The 15,356-nt window shown below is 30.5% G+C and overlaps 2 protein-coding genes across 3 annotated transcripts; both read right to left on the bottom strand.

The window, feature by feature from the left end:
• Positions 1–5,233: 5,233 nt before the first annotated feature.
• On the bottom strand, positions 5,234–14,070 carry LOC111680156 (probable serine/threonine-protein kinase DDB_G0282963). 2 transcript variants are annotated; one of them, XM_023441783.2, is made up of 4 exons: positions 13,935–14,070; positions 11,642–13,859; positions 7,932–9,538; positions 5,234–5,523 (listed from the first exon to the last, which is right to left on the bottom strand). In XM_023441783.2, exons 1-4 carry the CDS (start codon positions 14,033–14,035, stop codon positions 5,508–5,510), a joined length of 3,942 nt encoding a protein of 1,313 aa, XP_023297551.2. In that variant the 5' UTR covers positions 14,036–14,070; the 3' UTR covers positions 5,234–5,507. The 2 variants fall into 2 exon arrangements, with proteins under 2 accessions (XP_023297551.2, XP_046804397.1); XM_046948441.1 differs by having other exon boundaries at positions 5,234–5,492.
• A 4-nt stretch (positions 14,071–14,074) lies between these two features.
• Positions 14,075–14,733, bottom strand: LOC111680157 (the record flags this gene model as incomplete). Its single annotated transcript, XM_046947992.1, has 2 exons — positions 14,075–14,349; positions 14,721–14,733. Coding segments are annotated over 2 exons (288 nt in total), but the record flags the coding sequence as incomplete, so codon positions are not given.
• Positions 14,734–15,356: the final 623 nt, after the last annotated feature.

Here is a 15,356-nt window from a genome sequence, read left to right as displayed (position 1 = left end):
ACTGAACTAGAACTGAACTAGAACTGAACTAGAACTGAACTAGAACTTAACTAGAACTTAACTAGAACTAAACTAGAACTGAACTAGAACTAGAACTGAACTAGAACTCAACTAGAATTGAACTAGAACTCAACTAGAACTGAAATAGAACAGAACGAAAATAGAAACTAACACAAACTAAACTACAACTAGAAGTGAACTAGATCTGTACTAGAACTGAACTAAAACTGAACTGGAATTGAACTTGACCTGAACTGAAAGAGAATTAAATTAGAACTAAACTAGAACTGATCTAGAACTAAATTAGATATTTAGTTAAGTTCTAGAATCAGCTATTCTATAGTATATTTTTTTGTTTAGTCTATAATCAGAGTCGAGAGTATAGTCGACTACTTATACTGGACTATACCCTTGACTATAGTGTAAAGTTTAGTCTTTTACATAGACAATTGTATCGACTATATTCTACTATAATCTGGACTATACTTTTGACTTAAAAAGTCTGGTCTATGGTGTTGACTATAGACTTAAGTCTAAAATGGTTAAGAGTTACTGTAAAAAAAAATAAATATATTTTCCGCAAACACAATATGAATCACTTTATTGGGTAAAATATGAAACTTTTAAAAATCGTTCGTTAAAAAAATAATTTTAATTGTGTAATTCCTTATTTGTTATATAGAACTTCCGGTTTTAAACATAAAATTATAGGCTTGGTTTTAACTTTTTTATTTCTTAAACTTTCATTAACATTTCGTTTTTTTTTTTTTTGAGATTTGTTTTATTTCCCTATTATTTTGGTTTATTTTATTTTAATTTATTATTGAGTTTTTTTTTGTATAATGTTTATAAATGCCTCAAGAAAGTATAAATTTATTGAAATTTGTTTATTTATGCAAGAATGACTTTTATTGTGTTGTTATTGTTGGAAATTAATGAAAAAGGTATTGGTGACACATATTTTTCCTTTTTTATTTTTTGTTTCTTTTGTATATACAATTTATTTGGTGAAAGAAATTTTATTTGTTATGGAATATAATAAATAAAAAAGACAAATATATTTATTTATGTATGTATATTATTAAACATTATTTATAGAAAGAGTGGGAGGAGGAGTGTTTAAATGCTATTTCCATTTTTTTGTTGGTGGTTGTTATTAATATTGTTTACAGAGATTATATGGGCCATCATATAAAGTGTTTAAAATCATTTAGAAAATAAACATGGATTAAATACATAAGTAATCCGTTTAACGAACTTTAAGATCTAAATTTAAAATTTAGTAATAATTTTAAAAATTTATTTAATTTACTCATTCTTTAGCTATTTGGTTTCGTTTCAATGTGTATTGAAATTGTTTATAAAACTCTGTGTTTTGTTTTCCCCTCATCAGTTTTGTTACCTTTCGTTTTTAAGTTCTATTTTTATTACCGACGTCTAAATTTTAATTAATTGCTTTTACAATATAATTAAGAGTTAATTAATATTATAAATATGGATTTTAATTGTTGTATTTCTATATATAATTTGCTTTTAAATTCTATTGCAATTGCTTAAGTTTGGTTTGTTTAAGATAACAAAACAAAGCATTCAAAACTAAAAGAATTAAAGTAGGAAACATAAATGTGTTTGAAATGTGTTTTGGTCCTAAAAAAACCAAAAATTAAACTTTAATTCTAAAAATTTTGAATGCTTATGTTCATTACTTACGAGTTTGTTTTATATTTTCTTGTCTGTCTATAAACTATATAATTAGTTTAAATATATATATTATTTGTAATTAATTTTATTTTTTTTTTTTTGTTTTGTTATAGTGAAATGTGATTTAAATGTTTTTGAGTGGTGATGTGTGTGTTGGTTGTTATATATTTATATATATATTCTTTTGTATATATACTGTACTGTTGTAATTGTAAATGCTGTAAGTTTTCTTGTTATATTGTTTATTTATTATTTTAAATATTTATTTGGTATTTTTTTCTTCTTTTAATACTTATATAAGTTTTGTGCTAAAGTTGTTTTTTGTTTTTGTTTATTTGGTCTTTAGTATACATTTAAAATAGGGACAAAAAAAGAAAGAAGTGTTTAAAATTATAAGAATACATGTATTTCTTAAAATTTTTGTATTAAGTTGTAATTAGGAATTGAAAAAAATATATAAATGAGCAAAGAATTTAGTTTTTTCTTTTTAGAGATTATTTTAACATTTGTTTTAACTAAATTTATGTATATATTTTACATTTATAATTTCTTTTCATTTGTGGTTTTGTTTTATAATTTTAAGTCTTGTTTTTAATTATAATAATTATCATAATTTTGTTTTTGAGATTCATTGTTTAAGAAATGCTGGTTTTAAGAAAAAAAAGCGATTAATCGCCAGGACAAGAAATATTAAACAGTGACTAGTTGGCTACACTGACTAGTAGCAAAAAGTTAAAATAAATTTGTAATTTTATCAAGTAAGCTGATTACAAACTTTGAATGGTTCTCAATGGCAACCCTGGTTTTAGTGGATAAAATTATTTTCAAATAAGTCAGATATGCTGATTTGAAATATAACAGAAACTTTTTTTAAGTCAACTTTAGTTTTTGAACTAAATTTAAAAATTAAAAATTTTGAAATTAAAATTTATTTATTTTTTATAACTTTGAATAATTCTCAACGGCAACCCTGGTTTTAGTGGACAAAACTAATATTTATTTCCAAATAAGTCACATATGCTGATTCGAAATATAACAGAATCTTTTTTGAGTCAGCTTTCCTATCTGAACTAAAATCGAATTTAAAATTTATTTATTTTTAATAACTTTGAATGATTCTCAATGGCAACCCTGGTTTTAGTGGACAAAACTAATATTTATTTCCAAATAAGTCACATATGCTGATTCGAAATATAACAGAAACTTTTTTTAAGTCAACTTTAGTTTGTGAACTAAATTCGAATTTAAAATTTATTTCTTTTTAATAACTTTGAATAATTCTCAATGGCAACCCTGGTTTTAGTGGACAAAACTAATATTTATTTCCAAATAAGTCAGATAGGCTGATTCCAAAAATAATACTAACTTTTTCGAGTCAGCTTTAGTTTTCGAAATAAAGTAGAAATTTAAACAACTTTAAAAGTTTCTTAATGGTAACACTGGCTGTAGAGGAAACATCTTGTACTTGTTTTCGAATAAGTCAAGCATGCTGATTACAAAAATAATACAAACTTTCTCGAGTCAGCTATAGATTTCGAAATAAAACCGAAATTAAAATTTATAAAATTTTAACAACTTTGAAAGTTTCTATATGGTAACACTAACTGAAGTGACAACATCTAATACTTATTTTCGAATAAGTCAATCAGGCGGACTTCAAATATAATACAAACTTTTTCGAGTCAGCTTTCGTTTTCGAAATAAAGACGAAATTAAAATTTATAAAATGTTAACTACTTTGAAAGTTTCTAAATGGTAACACTGGTTGTAGTGGAAACATCTAATACTTGTTTTAGAAGAAGTCAATCATGTGGACTTCAAATATAATACAAACTTTTTCGAGTCAGCTTTCGTTTTCGAAATTAAGCCGAAATTAAAATTTATAAAATGTTAACTACTTTGAAAGTTTCTAAATGGTAACACTGGTTGTAGTGGAAACATCTAATACTTGTTTTAGAATAAGTAAAGCTTGCTGGATTCAAAAATAATACTAACTTTTTCGAGTCAGCTATAGATTTCGAAATAAAACCGAAATTTAAATTTATAAAACTTCAACAACTTTGAAAGTTTCTAAATGGTAACACTGGCTTCAGTACAAAGAAATAAGACTTATTTTCGAATTAGTCTAGTATGTCGATTCTGAAAATAATACAAATTTTTTCGAATCAGCTTTTTGAAATAAAGACAGAAAGAGAAAGAAAAGTTTTTAAAGTTTCAACAACTTTGAAAGTTTCTAAATGGTAACTCTGGCTGTAGAGCAGGCATCTTATACTTTTTTACGAATAAGTCAAGCACGCTGATTACAAAAATAATACCAACTTTTTCGAGTCAACTTTAGTTTTCAAAATAAAGTCGAAATTAGAATTTATAAAATTTTAACAATTTTGAAAGTTTCTAAATGGTAACACTGTCAGAAGTGGCAACATCTAATACTTATTTTCGAATAAGTCAAAAATGTTGATTTCAAAAACAATATCAACTTTTTCGAGTCAGTTTCAGTTTTCGAAATAAAGACGAAATTAAAATTTATAAAATTGTTAAACAGCCTTGAATGTTTCTAAACGGTAACACTGGCTAAAGTGGCAACATCTAATACTTATTTTCGAAGAAGTCAAACATGTTGATTTCAAAAACAATATCAACTTTTTCGAGTCAGCTTTAGTTTACGAAATAAAACCGAAATTAACATTTATAAAATTATAACAACTTTCTAAATGGTAACACTGACTTTAGAGAAAGCTTCTAATATTTACTTTTGAATAAGTCAAGTATGCTGATTTCAAAAATAATACCAACTTTTTCAAGTCGCCTTTAGTTTTCGAAATAAAGCTAAAATTTAATTATTATTAACTTCGCAAGTTTCTAAATAAGTTTAGAAATAAGTCAATTAAGCCGAATTCCAAATTAAAGACAAACAGAAGAGTCCGTTTGCAAATAAATCAATTACACTTAATTCAAATATGTTAATAGATTTTTTCGAATCAGCTTTAGTTTTCAAAAGAAAGCAATAAAAAGTCCTTTACAATGATGTATTTTTCAAGGTTTGAAAGTTGCATTTTGTTGAATATGTAACTAATCGCTATAGGTTTTCTTGGCATTTCTTTAAATTTGTTAAAATTAAAACTTTGTACATTTATATAATTAAATTTTTTTCAAAAAGTTGCTTTTTTTGTGTATATTTTTTACATAAAATTTAAATTTTTGTTATTAATATTTAATGAAGTTTTTTTTTCATTAATTATCATTAAATGTATATTCATTTTAATTTTGTTTTTTTTTTATTTAATTAAATATTTTTTAAGAACATTTGTTTTAACAATCTAATTTTTGGTTGGTTTTGTTTTCTGCTTAAAGTTAAATAATGGCTTGTCTTTGTTTTTTTCTTTCTTTAAGTTTTAATTAATATTTTTTAAAAGTTTTTTTTAAGTATTATTAATTTTTATCTGTTTTTTTAATTGATATCCTATTATGCTATTTTAAACTTTTTTCTTTAAATTTTTTCTTATTTATGTTAGTATGTAGTATTATTTTGTATTTTTTTTTACTTTTAAAAATTAACAACATCTATTTTGTTTGAATATAACTTTGGTTTTTTATTTTTTCTTTATTTTTTTTGTTAATGTGTGTAAATAATGCTGATTTGTGGTTGTGGTTGTTGTTGATTTTCTTTCATTTTGAATAATTTTTAAAGAAAATGTGTTAAATCTCATTCATTAATATCTTCCTCAGAGGATGAACTAGCCGCTGGTATTGTTGAAAACCATTGTTCGCGATTGTTGCTCTTAACGGGACTGTAAAATATGGTTTTAAGAAAAATAAGAACTAAAAAATGTTGAAAATTATTTAAAATATTATAGGCTTATAAGGTTAAATACAAAAAATATAAATAAATTTATTTAAAGAGAAAAATAAACCCTGAATTAAAAAATATCAAAGAAAACTATCTACACGTTTATTTTAATCTAACAATATCTTTGGTATAAGTCTGAAATTTAAATTACCATATTCTATAAATGTGGCATCACTGGTAGCACTCAACAAGTATTTATACTTATATTAAATATAATACTAACTTCGAATCTGCTTTAGTTTTTGAACTAAAGCCGAAATTGAAAAAAAAACGTATACTTTCGATATTGCAAAATGGCAACACTGTCTTTAGAGCAAAAAATCTAATACACATTTTCGAATAACTTAAGCATGTAGATTTCAAAAACGTTACTAACTCTCTCGAGTCAGCGTTAGATTTCGAAATAAAGCTAAAATTACAAAAATAACTTCGAAATTTGCTAAACGGCAACACTTGTCTTTATTGGAAAAATCTAAAACATATTTTCGAATAAGTCAAGTGTACTTATTGCAAAAATAATATTCATTATTTCGAATAGGTTTTAGTTTTTGAAATAATTCCATAATTTAATTTAAATATTTTACAAAAGTTCGAAAGTTTATAAATGGCAACACTGGTTGTAGTAGAAAAACCAAATACTGATTCTATTTTGTATCGAGTAAGATTATTTTAAAAACTTAACTAACTTTTTTAAGTCAGTTTTAGATTTCGAAATAAAGCCAAAATACAACAAGTAAGAGTTTTATATTCGGCTGTGGCAAAACTTATATACCCTTCACCATGGTGTGTTAAAAAAACAATCAGTACCAAAAACTCCTTTTTTACATTAAAAATAGTACCTTTTGGAAAACGAAAAAGTACCCAAAGTTTCCCTTTTATGCGTTCTCACCAAATTTAGACTCTACATGCCCAATTTCATATTTCTAAATTCAATATTATAGAAAATTCAAAATGAAATTTTTAAAAACCAAAAAAGTACCAAATAGTTCACTTTTTCCGGTTCTCACCAAATTCCGTCTCTACATACTTAATTTCGTGTTTCTAAGTTCAGTATTATAGAAAATTCAAAAAGTACCTTTTGGAGAACGAAAAAGTTCCAAAAAATTCCCACTGATTTGTTCTCGTCTAATCCGGGTTCAAAAAGTACTCTTTGAAAAACGAAAATGTACCAAAAAGTTCCCGTTTAAGGGTTCTCACCAAATTCGGACTTAATTTCATATTTCTAGGTTTAATATTAAAAAAATCAAAAACTGCCTTTTAAAAACAAAAAGTTCACTTTTTCCAGTTCTCACCTAATACCGACTCTACATACTTAATTTCATGTTTCTAGGTTCAATATTAAAGAAAATTTAAAAAGTACCTTTTGTGGAACGAAAAAGTACAAAAAAAAATTCCCTCTGATGAGTTCTCGTCTAATCCGGGTTCTACATACTTAATTTCATGTTTCTAAGTTCATTATTATAGAAAGCTCAAAAAGTACCTTTTGAAAAAACGAAAAAGTACCAAAAAGTTCCCTTTTATGGATTCTCACCTACTGTACATACTTAATTTCATATTTCGAGATTCAATATTATAGAAAATTCAAAAAGTACCTTTTAAAAAACAAAAAAGTACCAAAAAATTTCCTTTTATGGCTTCTAACATAAGCTAGGCTTCACATAGTTAATTTCATGTTTCTAGGCAATAACAATACACTAGTGCTGCTCTCGCTCTGCTACTATTGCTCTGCTGCTCTCGCTCTGCCCTTTTTATAAGCAAGAGTACAATAACAAAATTTACCGTATGATTATGTATTTGATGAAATTTTCAGAGGTTGTCTCGGATTTTTGCTTATATCTTCGTTATTTATGGACCGATTTTGCTGATTTTAAATATCGTTCTTCCCGAAAGCATGTCTTACAGAATTATTAAACTGATTTCAACAAACACACAGACAGACGGACAGACGGAAATGGCTTAATCGACTCCGCTATCTATAAGGATCCAGAGTATATATACTTTATAGGGTCGGAAAATTATATTACAGAAATTTCTTACGAAAGTGAGGGGTATAATAAAAAACATTTTTTAGAATAGGTCAAGTGTGTTTAGTATTATCAAAGCTGCCTGCAAATGCATATTCCAAAGTTGAAGCTATTGCTAATTGATTTTCGATTCCTCTCTACCATTAATTTCGACAGCAAAATTTTAGATCTTTATGACATTTATAAAACTTCAACTCTGTTTTTATTCCTGCGACTTTTGACTTTTAATACTTTTGATAGAACATCAAAAACATAACATAATATACATTGCACATTAAACTAAACCAACAAATGAATAGGAGAAAAAATATACATACATATGTATAAACAAATTACAAACAACTACATTTACTTACGCATTCTTTTTCGAATTTGTTGGCAATGTATGTGATATACGATAATAGCCTGTCTCTGGTTCCTCTTTACATTCCTCCATTGATTTACGTTGTAATGTCATTGTCTCTTGGGGGCCGGAGGCTAATGCCTCAGCATCTAAATAATATTTAGAGCTTTGAGCGATTTTACAATTTTCACATTCACTTAGATAATCGTCATCTAAACTTGTGTCGTTGGGTAGAAAATGCTCTTTGGGATTTAAACAATTCTTGGAAGTAGTACAAACAGGTAATTGTTTTGAGTTGTTAGAAGAATGGGTGGTATTGGTGGTGTTAGTGGAGTTGCTGCCATTAAGATGATGTGGATTTAAATGAGAATCCTCTGGACAATAATTAGCTGCCAAAGTGGAGGTTATTGTTTGGGTTTGCATATTAATGTTAGTGGGCTGTTGTTGTTGTTGCTGCTGCTGTGATTGTGGACTAGAATTTGTGTGTGAATGTGAATTAGTAGTTTGATTTTGTTGTTGTTGTTGCTGTTGTTGGCTAGAAGATGACAATGTGGCAGCAGCAGCATTAGCAGCAGAAGAAGAAGAGATGGAGGAATACTGTTTGGGATAGGCGGGCATAGAACATTGAGAAACCGCATAATTTGATGTTGTTGATGTATTATTAGTACTATTGGCTGTTGAAGAGGAGTTATTAGAGGATGTAGGATTATTAGCAGAGGAATTGTGATGTGTTGAATTGTTGGTATTATGTAAATCTCTTTTTGTACGTAAAATCTTTGGCAGTGTAGTACTTTTTGATATTGCTGCAGCTGCTTCATTAAGCGCATGATGATGTAAACTAGAATGATAATTATGATTTTCAACACCACCACCGCCACCACCACCATTATTATAATTATTATTTGAATTTAAAACATCATTACCAGCCGTCGATGAGGGCAAACTTATAACCGATGGTACCTTACTCACCACACTATTTATGGTGGAATTAAGAGACATTTTACCTCCAATATTCTTTGGCAGCGTATAAGTAACATTATTTTGTAAGGGATAAAATGTTGAAGAATTTATTTTACTAGTCGAACTGGTAAATGATGAAATTGTTGACGTAGTACTCAAGGGTAAAGTCAATGAAGGCGGTTGTTGTTGTGAGATTTTCATTATATGATCATGTTCCGATTTACGAGCATGTAAAAGATTTGCAGCAGCAGTATGACTTGAGGGTGTTAAACCTATAATGGTAGTGGTATTGGTATTGTTGGCTGGTGATAATGAAGAATGATGTGGTTTGCTTAAAGTGTAAATGGTTTGTACAGATGTTGTGTTGGCTGTTGCATTAGAGGATGATGATGATGAAAAGTTATTACAAATTGTAGAGGTAGTGTTGGAATTATTTATGTTTGCAGCATTATCATTGTTATTGTGAGTTTTACGATGATTATTAGTATTAGTTGCCGATGAAGATGTGCCCGAAGACGCTGTTAATGTTGTTGTTGATGTAGCAGTTGATTTTAAATTCGTTAAACTTTTGTGTAGTTTCGGTGGTAATGCTGGATTTATCAAATCATTAGCTTTCAAATGATGATTTGTCCCGTGTGCAAAATTTAAATAGGCATCAACCTTTAGTGTTTAGTTTTTATTTGTTTTTCATTAGTTGTTATTTCAAAATTTCATTTAAAACATATTTCCCAAAATAAATGAAAGTTTTAAAAAGTAGAAGAAAAAGGAATTTGTTTGTATTTGATTTGAGGTTATGTTTATTTTTTTAATACTTATTTATTATTTTTTGGTGATTTAAATAATGAAATTTTGTAGTGAGAAATAGGGACTGATTGTATGTTTATTTTTTTGGTGCAATAGGAAAATGATGAGATTATATAGATTTTTTTTGATTTATTATTATTGTCTGCGTAATGAAGTAATGTTCTGTAAAAGTGAAGTAGTGATGATAAATAAAAGTACACAATAACAAAATTATATATAAAAAAATTATTGAAAATCGAAAAATGATAAAAGAATGTTGCCGGTTAAAGAGAATTGAAAAATTTCTCTCATATTTCTAGGTCCAATATTATAGAAAATTCAAAAAGTACCTTTTGTAGAACGAAAAAGTACCGAAAAATTCCCTTTGATGTGTTCTCGTGTAATCGGGGCTCTACATACTTAATTTCATGTTTCTAAGTCCATTATTATAGAAAACTCAAAAAGTACTTTGAAAAACGAAAAAGTACAAAAAAAAGTTCACTTTTATTGGTTCTCTTCTAATTCCGAATCTACATATGTACTTAATTTCATGTTCCTAGGTTCAATATTATAGAATATTCAAAAAGTACATTTTAAAAAACGAAAATGTACCAAAAAGTTCCCTTTTATGGCTTCTAACTTAAGTCAGGCTCCACAGACTTAATTTCATGTTTCTAGCCAATAAAACCACACATTAGTGCTGCTCTCGCTCTGCTATTCTTGCTCTGCTGCCCTCGCTCTGCCTTGTTCTTATAAACAAGAGTACAATAACAAAATTTACCGTATGATTATGTATTTTGTTTTTGTTTTTTTACCATTTTTTATTTGAGCATGAATAAAAAAATCTAAATTTTTGATGAAATTTTCAGAGGTGGTCTCGAATTTTTGCTTATATCTCCGTTATGTATGGACCGATTTTGCTGATTTTAAATAGCGATCATTACGGAAGCATGTCTAACAGAATTATTGAAGAATCGGATCTCGACGATATCTGGGGTCCTCTAAAAACTGATTTCCACATACATAGAGACACCACCCGGGGGCATGTTACCTTGGCGAGACCTCCGCCTTGGTGTTATTCAGATTATACTCCCTTCATATCAGAATCACCACAGTGTGTCCCAATGAGTAAGAACAATGTCTTCGGCTTATTGATAGATCGTACTTCAGTCCATCGGTTACGTCTCTAGGTACTGTTGCCGAATCAACAGAGGCCAACCAATGGTCAGCGATAAGATGGCTCGAGTACTCCAGCAAAGTACTTATGCATGGACTGGTCAAAGCTAATGTACAAAAATTGCCACCTGAGTTCTTCATTGAAGAACAAAGGGGCGATGGTAGACCGTTCTCAAGTCTACCCAGTGGATGAAAAAGACCACCGTAAGGTCGTCAAGGCAGGTGCTCACGTTGAAACTCTCGACAGTCATACATAGAGACAGACAGACGGACATAGGGACAGACAGAATCGACTCCGCTATTTATAAGGATCCAGAATATATATTATGCTTTATAGGATCGGAAAATTATATTATAGAAATTACAACCGGAATGACAAACTTATATATACCCTTCTCACGAAGGTAAAGGATATAAAAACCTACATTTTTGGTTTTTTTTTATAAAAAAATCGATTTTTTGTTAGAATTTGAAAGAAATAAACAATTTTTTACGAAATTTTGAATTTTCGATCAAAAAACATCGATGTTTTGATAAAAGCACAAAAGTTGTATTTTTGTAATATTTCGAAAAAAAACGAAATAATTTTGTATTTCATGTATTTCTAATAATTATTACAATTAACCCCAACCCCGGCAACATTGTTACAAGAAAATAACAAAAACATTTACAATAATATAAAATATATAATATATACAGTGAATAATGATTGAAAAGAACCACAACACAAAACAATATATGTATATGAATTAACAAATCTATAAACATATTCTACAGATAATATAAAGACAAACTTAAACCTACCTTGCTATTCAAATAAGCAGCAGCTGCTGGCGATGTTATACCAACACTTTCGGCCACTGAACTTCTAGTACTACCACTACTGGCACTGCGTAAACGATCACCACTACTGCTGCTGCTGGAGCGTTTTGTAACGCGTCCCAATACAATAGGCGAAGAGTCATCATGATGCTGTGGTGGCGGTAGCAACGATGAATGATGACCATGATGATGAGCATGACTATGGCTGTGGTTATGATGATGCTGTTGTTGTTGCTGCTGCTGTTGTTGTTGGTGATGTTGGGACTGAGCATTCGAGGTGGAATTTTGCAATTCCCCCGTAGAAATGGTGGCTATTTTAGGTTCATAGTTGCAGTGGGAATTTAAAGAACGTTTAATGGTATTATTGCCGGACAAATTGATATTATCACCATCACGCGTTGTATGACTTAAACTTTGTGATGACTTAGGTCTTGGCTGGTAATTAAGAGAATTTGTATTCGAGTTCGTTTGTAGACGTTGCGAAGAATGTTGCTGCTGCTGTTGTTGTTGAGTAGATGTAGGCGAATTGTTGGAGGAGGAGGAGCCTAGCTTATTGCTTAAAACGGTAAAGAAAGCATTATTGGAAACATTTTGAGCATTTGTTAGTTGTGTGCTGCCCATATAGGACATTGGTACATGCTGTACGGGACACTGGCATGTGGGCTTTTTCGAGGATAACGAAGAATTTGCAGATGAATTATTACTGCTGTTCGTGATATTGTTGGTTGTAAGTTTTACTTCCGTTTTCGAGGACTTACTGGCAGTATTGAGAGTATTTGTGGGAACAGCTTCCCGCGAGGAGAGTGGATCAGCCACTGTATAATAACGAGGCATTGTACGATGATAACGCTTAGAAGAAGATGAAGTGGAGGAATTATTATTGATGGCCGAAGATGTAGTTTTCATGGAACTGCCTGCACTTGCAGACGATTTATTGGTTTGGTTATGCTGCAAGGGTAAAGTGTTGTGACCAGTATTAGTAAATTGTGTACAGTTGTCTAGATTGTTGGTGGTATTATTTGCATCTGTACTTTGATTTGCTGACACCTGATCTATGGCAGGTGTTGAAATGGCATTGGCTATAGAAGGCGATGTGTTGCTAAATTGGGTAGGTGAAGCTATTACCTCCAATTCGCCAGGTGAACTATTGTTGCAGGGTGGCAATGAATGATAGCCGCGATTGCTGTTATTACCCACATTTACCTCTACATCGACTACATACTGTTGCAGAGGTTCCTGGTTTCTTTGCAAACGTCGCGAAACTGTATTAGTGGAATTGTTGCTGCTCAAATGACAATTTTTGTAGCCACAATCATTGTTAGAATTCATAACAAGATTCTGAGTTTGTCGGGACAAAGTATTCGTATTATTGCCCGTAATATTAGCAGTCATAAGTTGAGCTGATTGCAAACCACTCTGGTTAGCAGGCATTTGCTGTTGTTGCGGCTGCTGCTGTTGTGTGGACTGATTTATGGGAGTCATGGTTTGCACACAAATAGAATTACTTTGAGCTATATGCACCCTTCCATTAGCCTGACCATTTGAACCATTTGTTGTGGCGGCTATCAACTGTTGTTGCTGCTGTTGCATTTGCAACTGTTGGTTAGTCATGGCTGAGGATTGCTGTTGCATTAAACCGCCATTAGGGGCATTTTCATCTTGTAAGCTGTAAGGTGGCTGGTGATTTTCACCAGTGGCTATGGTGGTTATATTGCCACCACTATTTATATTGATATTTATTAAATTTGTGGTACTTTGAGTGATTTGATGAGACTGATTGGACTGTTGACTTTGTGGAGCCAAGACATGAGTCTGCAAAGTGGGCACTACATGTGCTGTCTGATGGTTGAGTTGTGAATGTGCCGTCTGGGGTTGAGCATGATGTTGTATCTGCTGCATTTGCTGTGTAGCTTGAGCTCTACGATTCATATCGGCATTTTGCATTTCAACGGTATTCATACCCATTGTGGCTCTTTGATTGGCAGCTACTTGTGCTGCAGCAGCAGCGGCAGCACACTGAGCACTTAGTGCTTCAGCTTGCGATATAGCCACTGCCTCATCATAAGGTGGCGGTGCTTCGCCTCGAGGAAAATAACCACTGGGTGGTTTCCACAAAGGATAATGAGTTGCTGCTCCACCATAAGTATAATCCATACTACTTAAGTTACCCTCCATATAACCCATATTGCCAGCAATATATCTAAAATTGAAAAAAAAAAAAACATAATTATTAATTTTATAAATTTCCAAAGGTTTCCCATTTTTTTTTACTCACCCTATACTTCCCACAATACTACGTTGATCTTCGGCCGTCTGCCTTGATTCTCTAGCCCTCAACTTCTTACGTCGAAAACGATTGATAAGGAAAAATATCATGGAGAGTGATAGCGTGGCAGTTATGCCACTAACGATTAGTCAAACTCCAAAGTCTGTACTACCATCGGTTAGCTGATCATCGAGACAGATCACCTCACAGCAATTATTGCCTGAACCGACCGTTTGAAATGATTTACATTTGGTAAACGCTTCACACAATACCATTTTACAGGCTTTCGGCAGACCACTGTCACATATACACAGACGACATGAATCCGGTCCAGGCATATAGTGCATACCGGTCTCATAAAGTTTACCATTGTAATCGCGACAATGACCACCAGCCGTAAGGCTTGAACTAGCTGAAAGAACATCTAGGGAAAGGAAAGAAAATATAATTAATATTACTCATACGTCGGCATGAACAAAGAATCGTATTTGTTTTAATTAGTGTTTTGAACGCCTATTTGGCTATTGGCCTATTAATAATAGGTCTATAAGAGAGAAACAGGTTTTCAATATTTTCCAATAAAATATTTATTTTTAAAACCGATTAAAATTTATACTTTAAAGATATTATTTTAACGATGTAATAACTTTACATTTTACATTCGATGATAAACTGACATTCGATGATTAAAGACAACTAAGAACTGGGATTAGAGCACTTTTCATTATTTTATGAAAATATGTACGGTTATATCTAAAAAAGAACTCGAGAATATTACTATTTTATTACACATACCAATATAATTGCAAGTTTAGTCGATATTCAGATATAATGAATTTGTCTGAGTTATAACTGAGAAAGAATTACAACTTAACTAGAACAGAACTAGAACTGATCTAGACCTGTACTAGAACTGAAGTAGAACTGAAGTAGAACTGAACTAGAACTAGAACTGAACCAGAACTGAACTAGAACTAGAACTGAACTAGAAGTGAACAAGAAGTGAACTAGAAGTGAACTAGAAGTGAACTAGAACTGAACTAGAACTGAACTAGAACTGAACTAGAACTGAACTAGAACTGAACTAGAACTGAACTAGAACTGAACTAGAACTGAACTAGAACTGAACTAGAACTGAACTAGAACTGAACTAGAACTGAACTAGAACTGAACTAGAACTGAACTAGAACTGAACTAGAACTGATCTAGAACTAAACTAGGAATCAACTAGAACTGATCTAGAACTCAATCAGAACTGAACTAGAACTGAACTAGAACTAAACTAGAACTAAAATAGAACTTAACTAGAACTGAACTAGAACAGAACTAGAACTGATCTAGAACTGAACTAGAACTGAACTAGAACTGAACTAGAACTGAACTAGAACTGAACTAGAACTGAAATAGAACTGAACTAGAACTGAACTAGAA

This window comes from Lucilia cuprina, chromosome 4 (assembly GCF_022045245.1).
Source record: "Lucilia cuprina isolate Lc7/37 chromosome 4, ASM2204524v1, whole genome shotgun sequence".
NCBI lineage: Eukaryota > Metazoa > Arthropoda > Insecta > Diptera > Calliphoridae > Lucilia > Lucilia cuprina.
Note: the sequence above shows the minus strand (reverse complement) of the source record. Positions and strands in the feature narration are given on the sequence as shown.

What these genes read in the sequence shown, in the direction of transcription:
- LOC111680156 (XM_046948441.1), bottom strand. Translation starts at nt 14,035, where the DNA reads ATGATATTTTTCCTTATCAATCGTTTTCGACGTAAGAAGTTGAGGGCT. An exon ending in CTGCTTATTTGAATAGCAAG is followed by an intron (nt 9,539 to 11,641) that starts GTAGGTTTAAGT and finishes TAAACACTAAAG; the next exon opens with GTTGATGCCTATTTAAATTT. An exon ending in ACAAATTCGAAAAAGAATGC is followed by an intron (nt 5,493 to 7,931) that starts GTAAGTAAATGT and finishes CATATTTTACAG; the next exon opens with TCCCGTTAAGAGCAACAATC.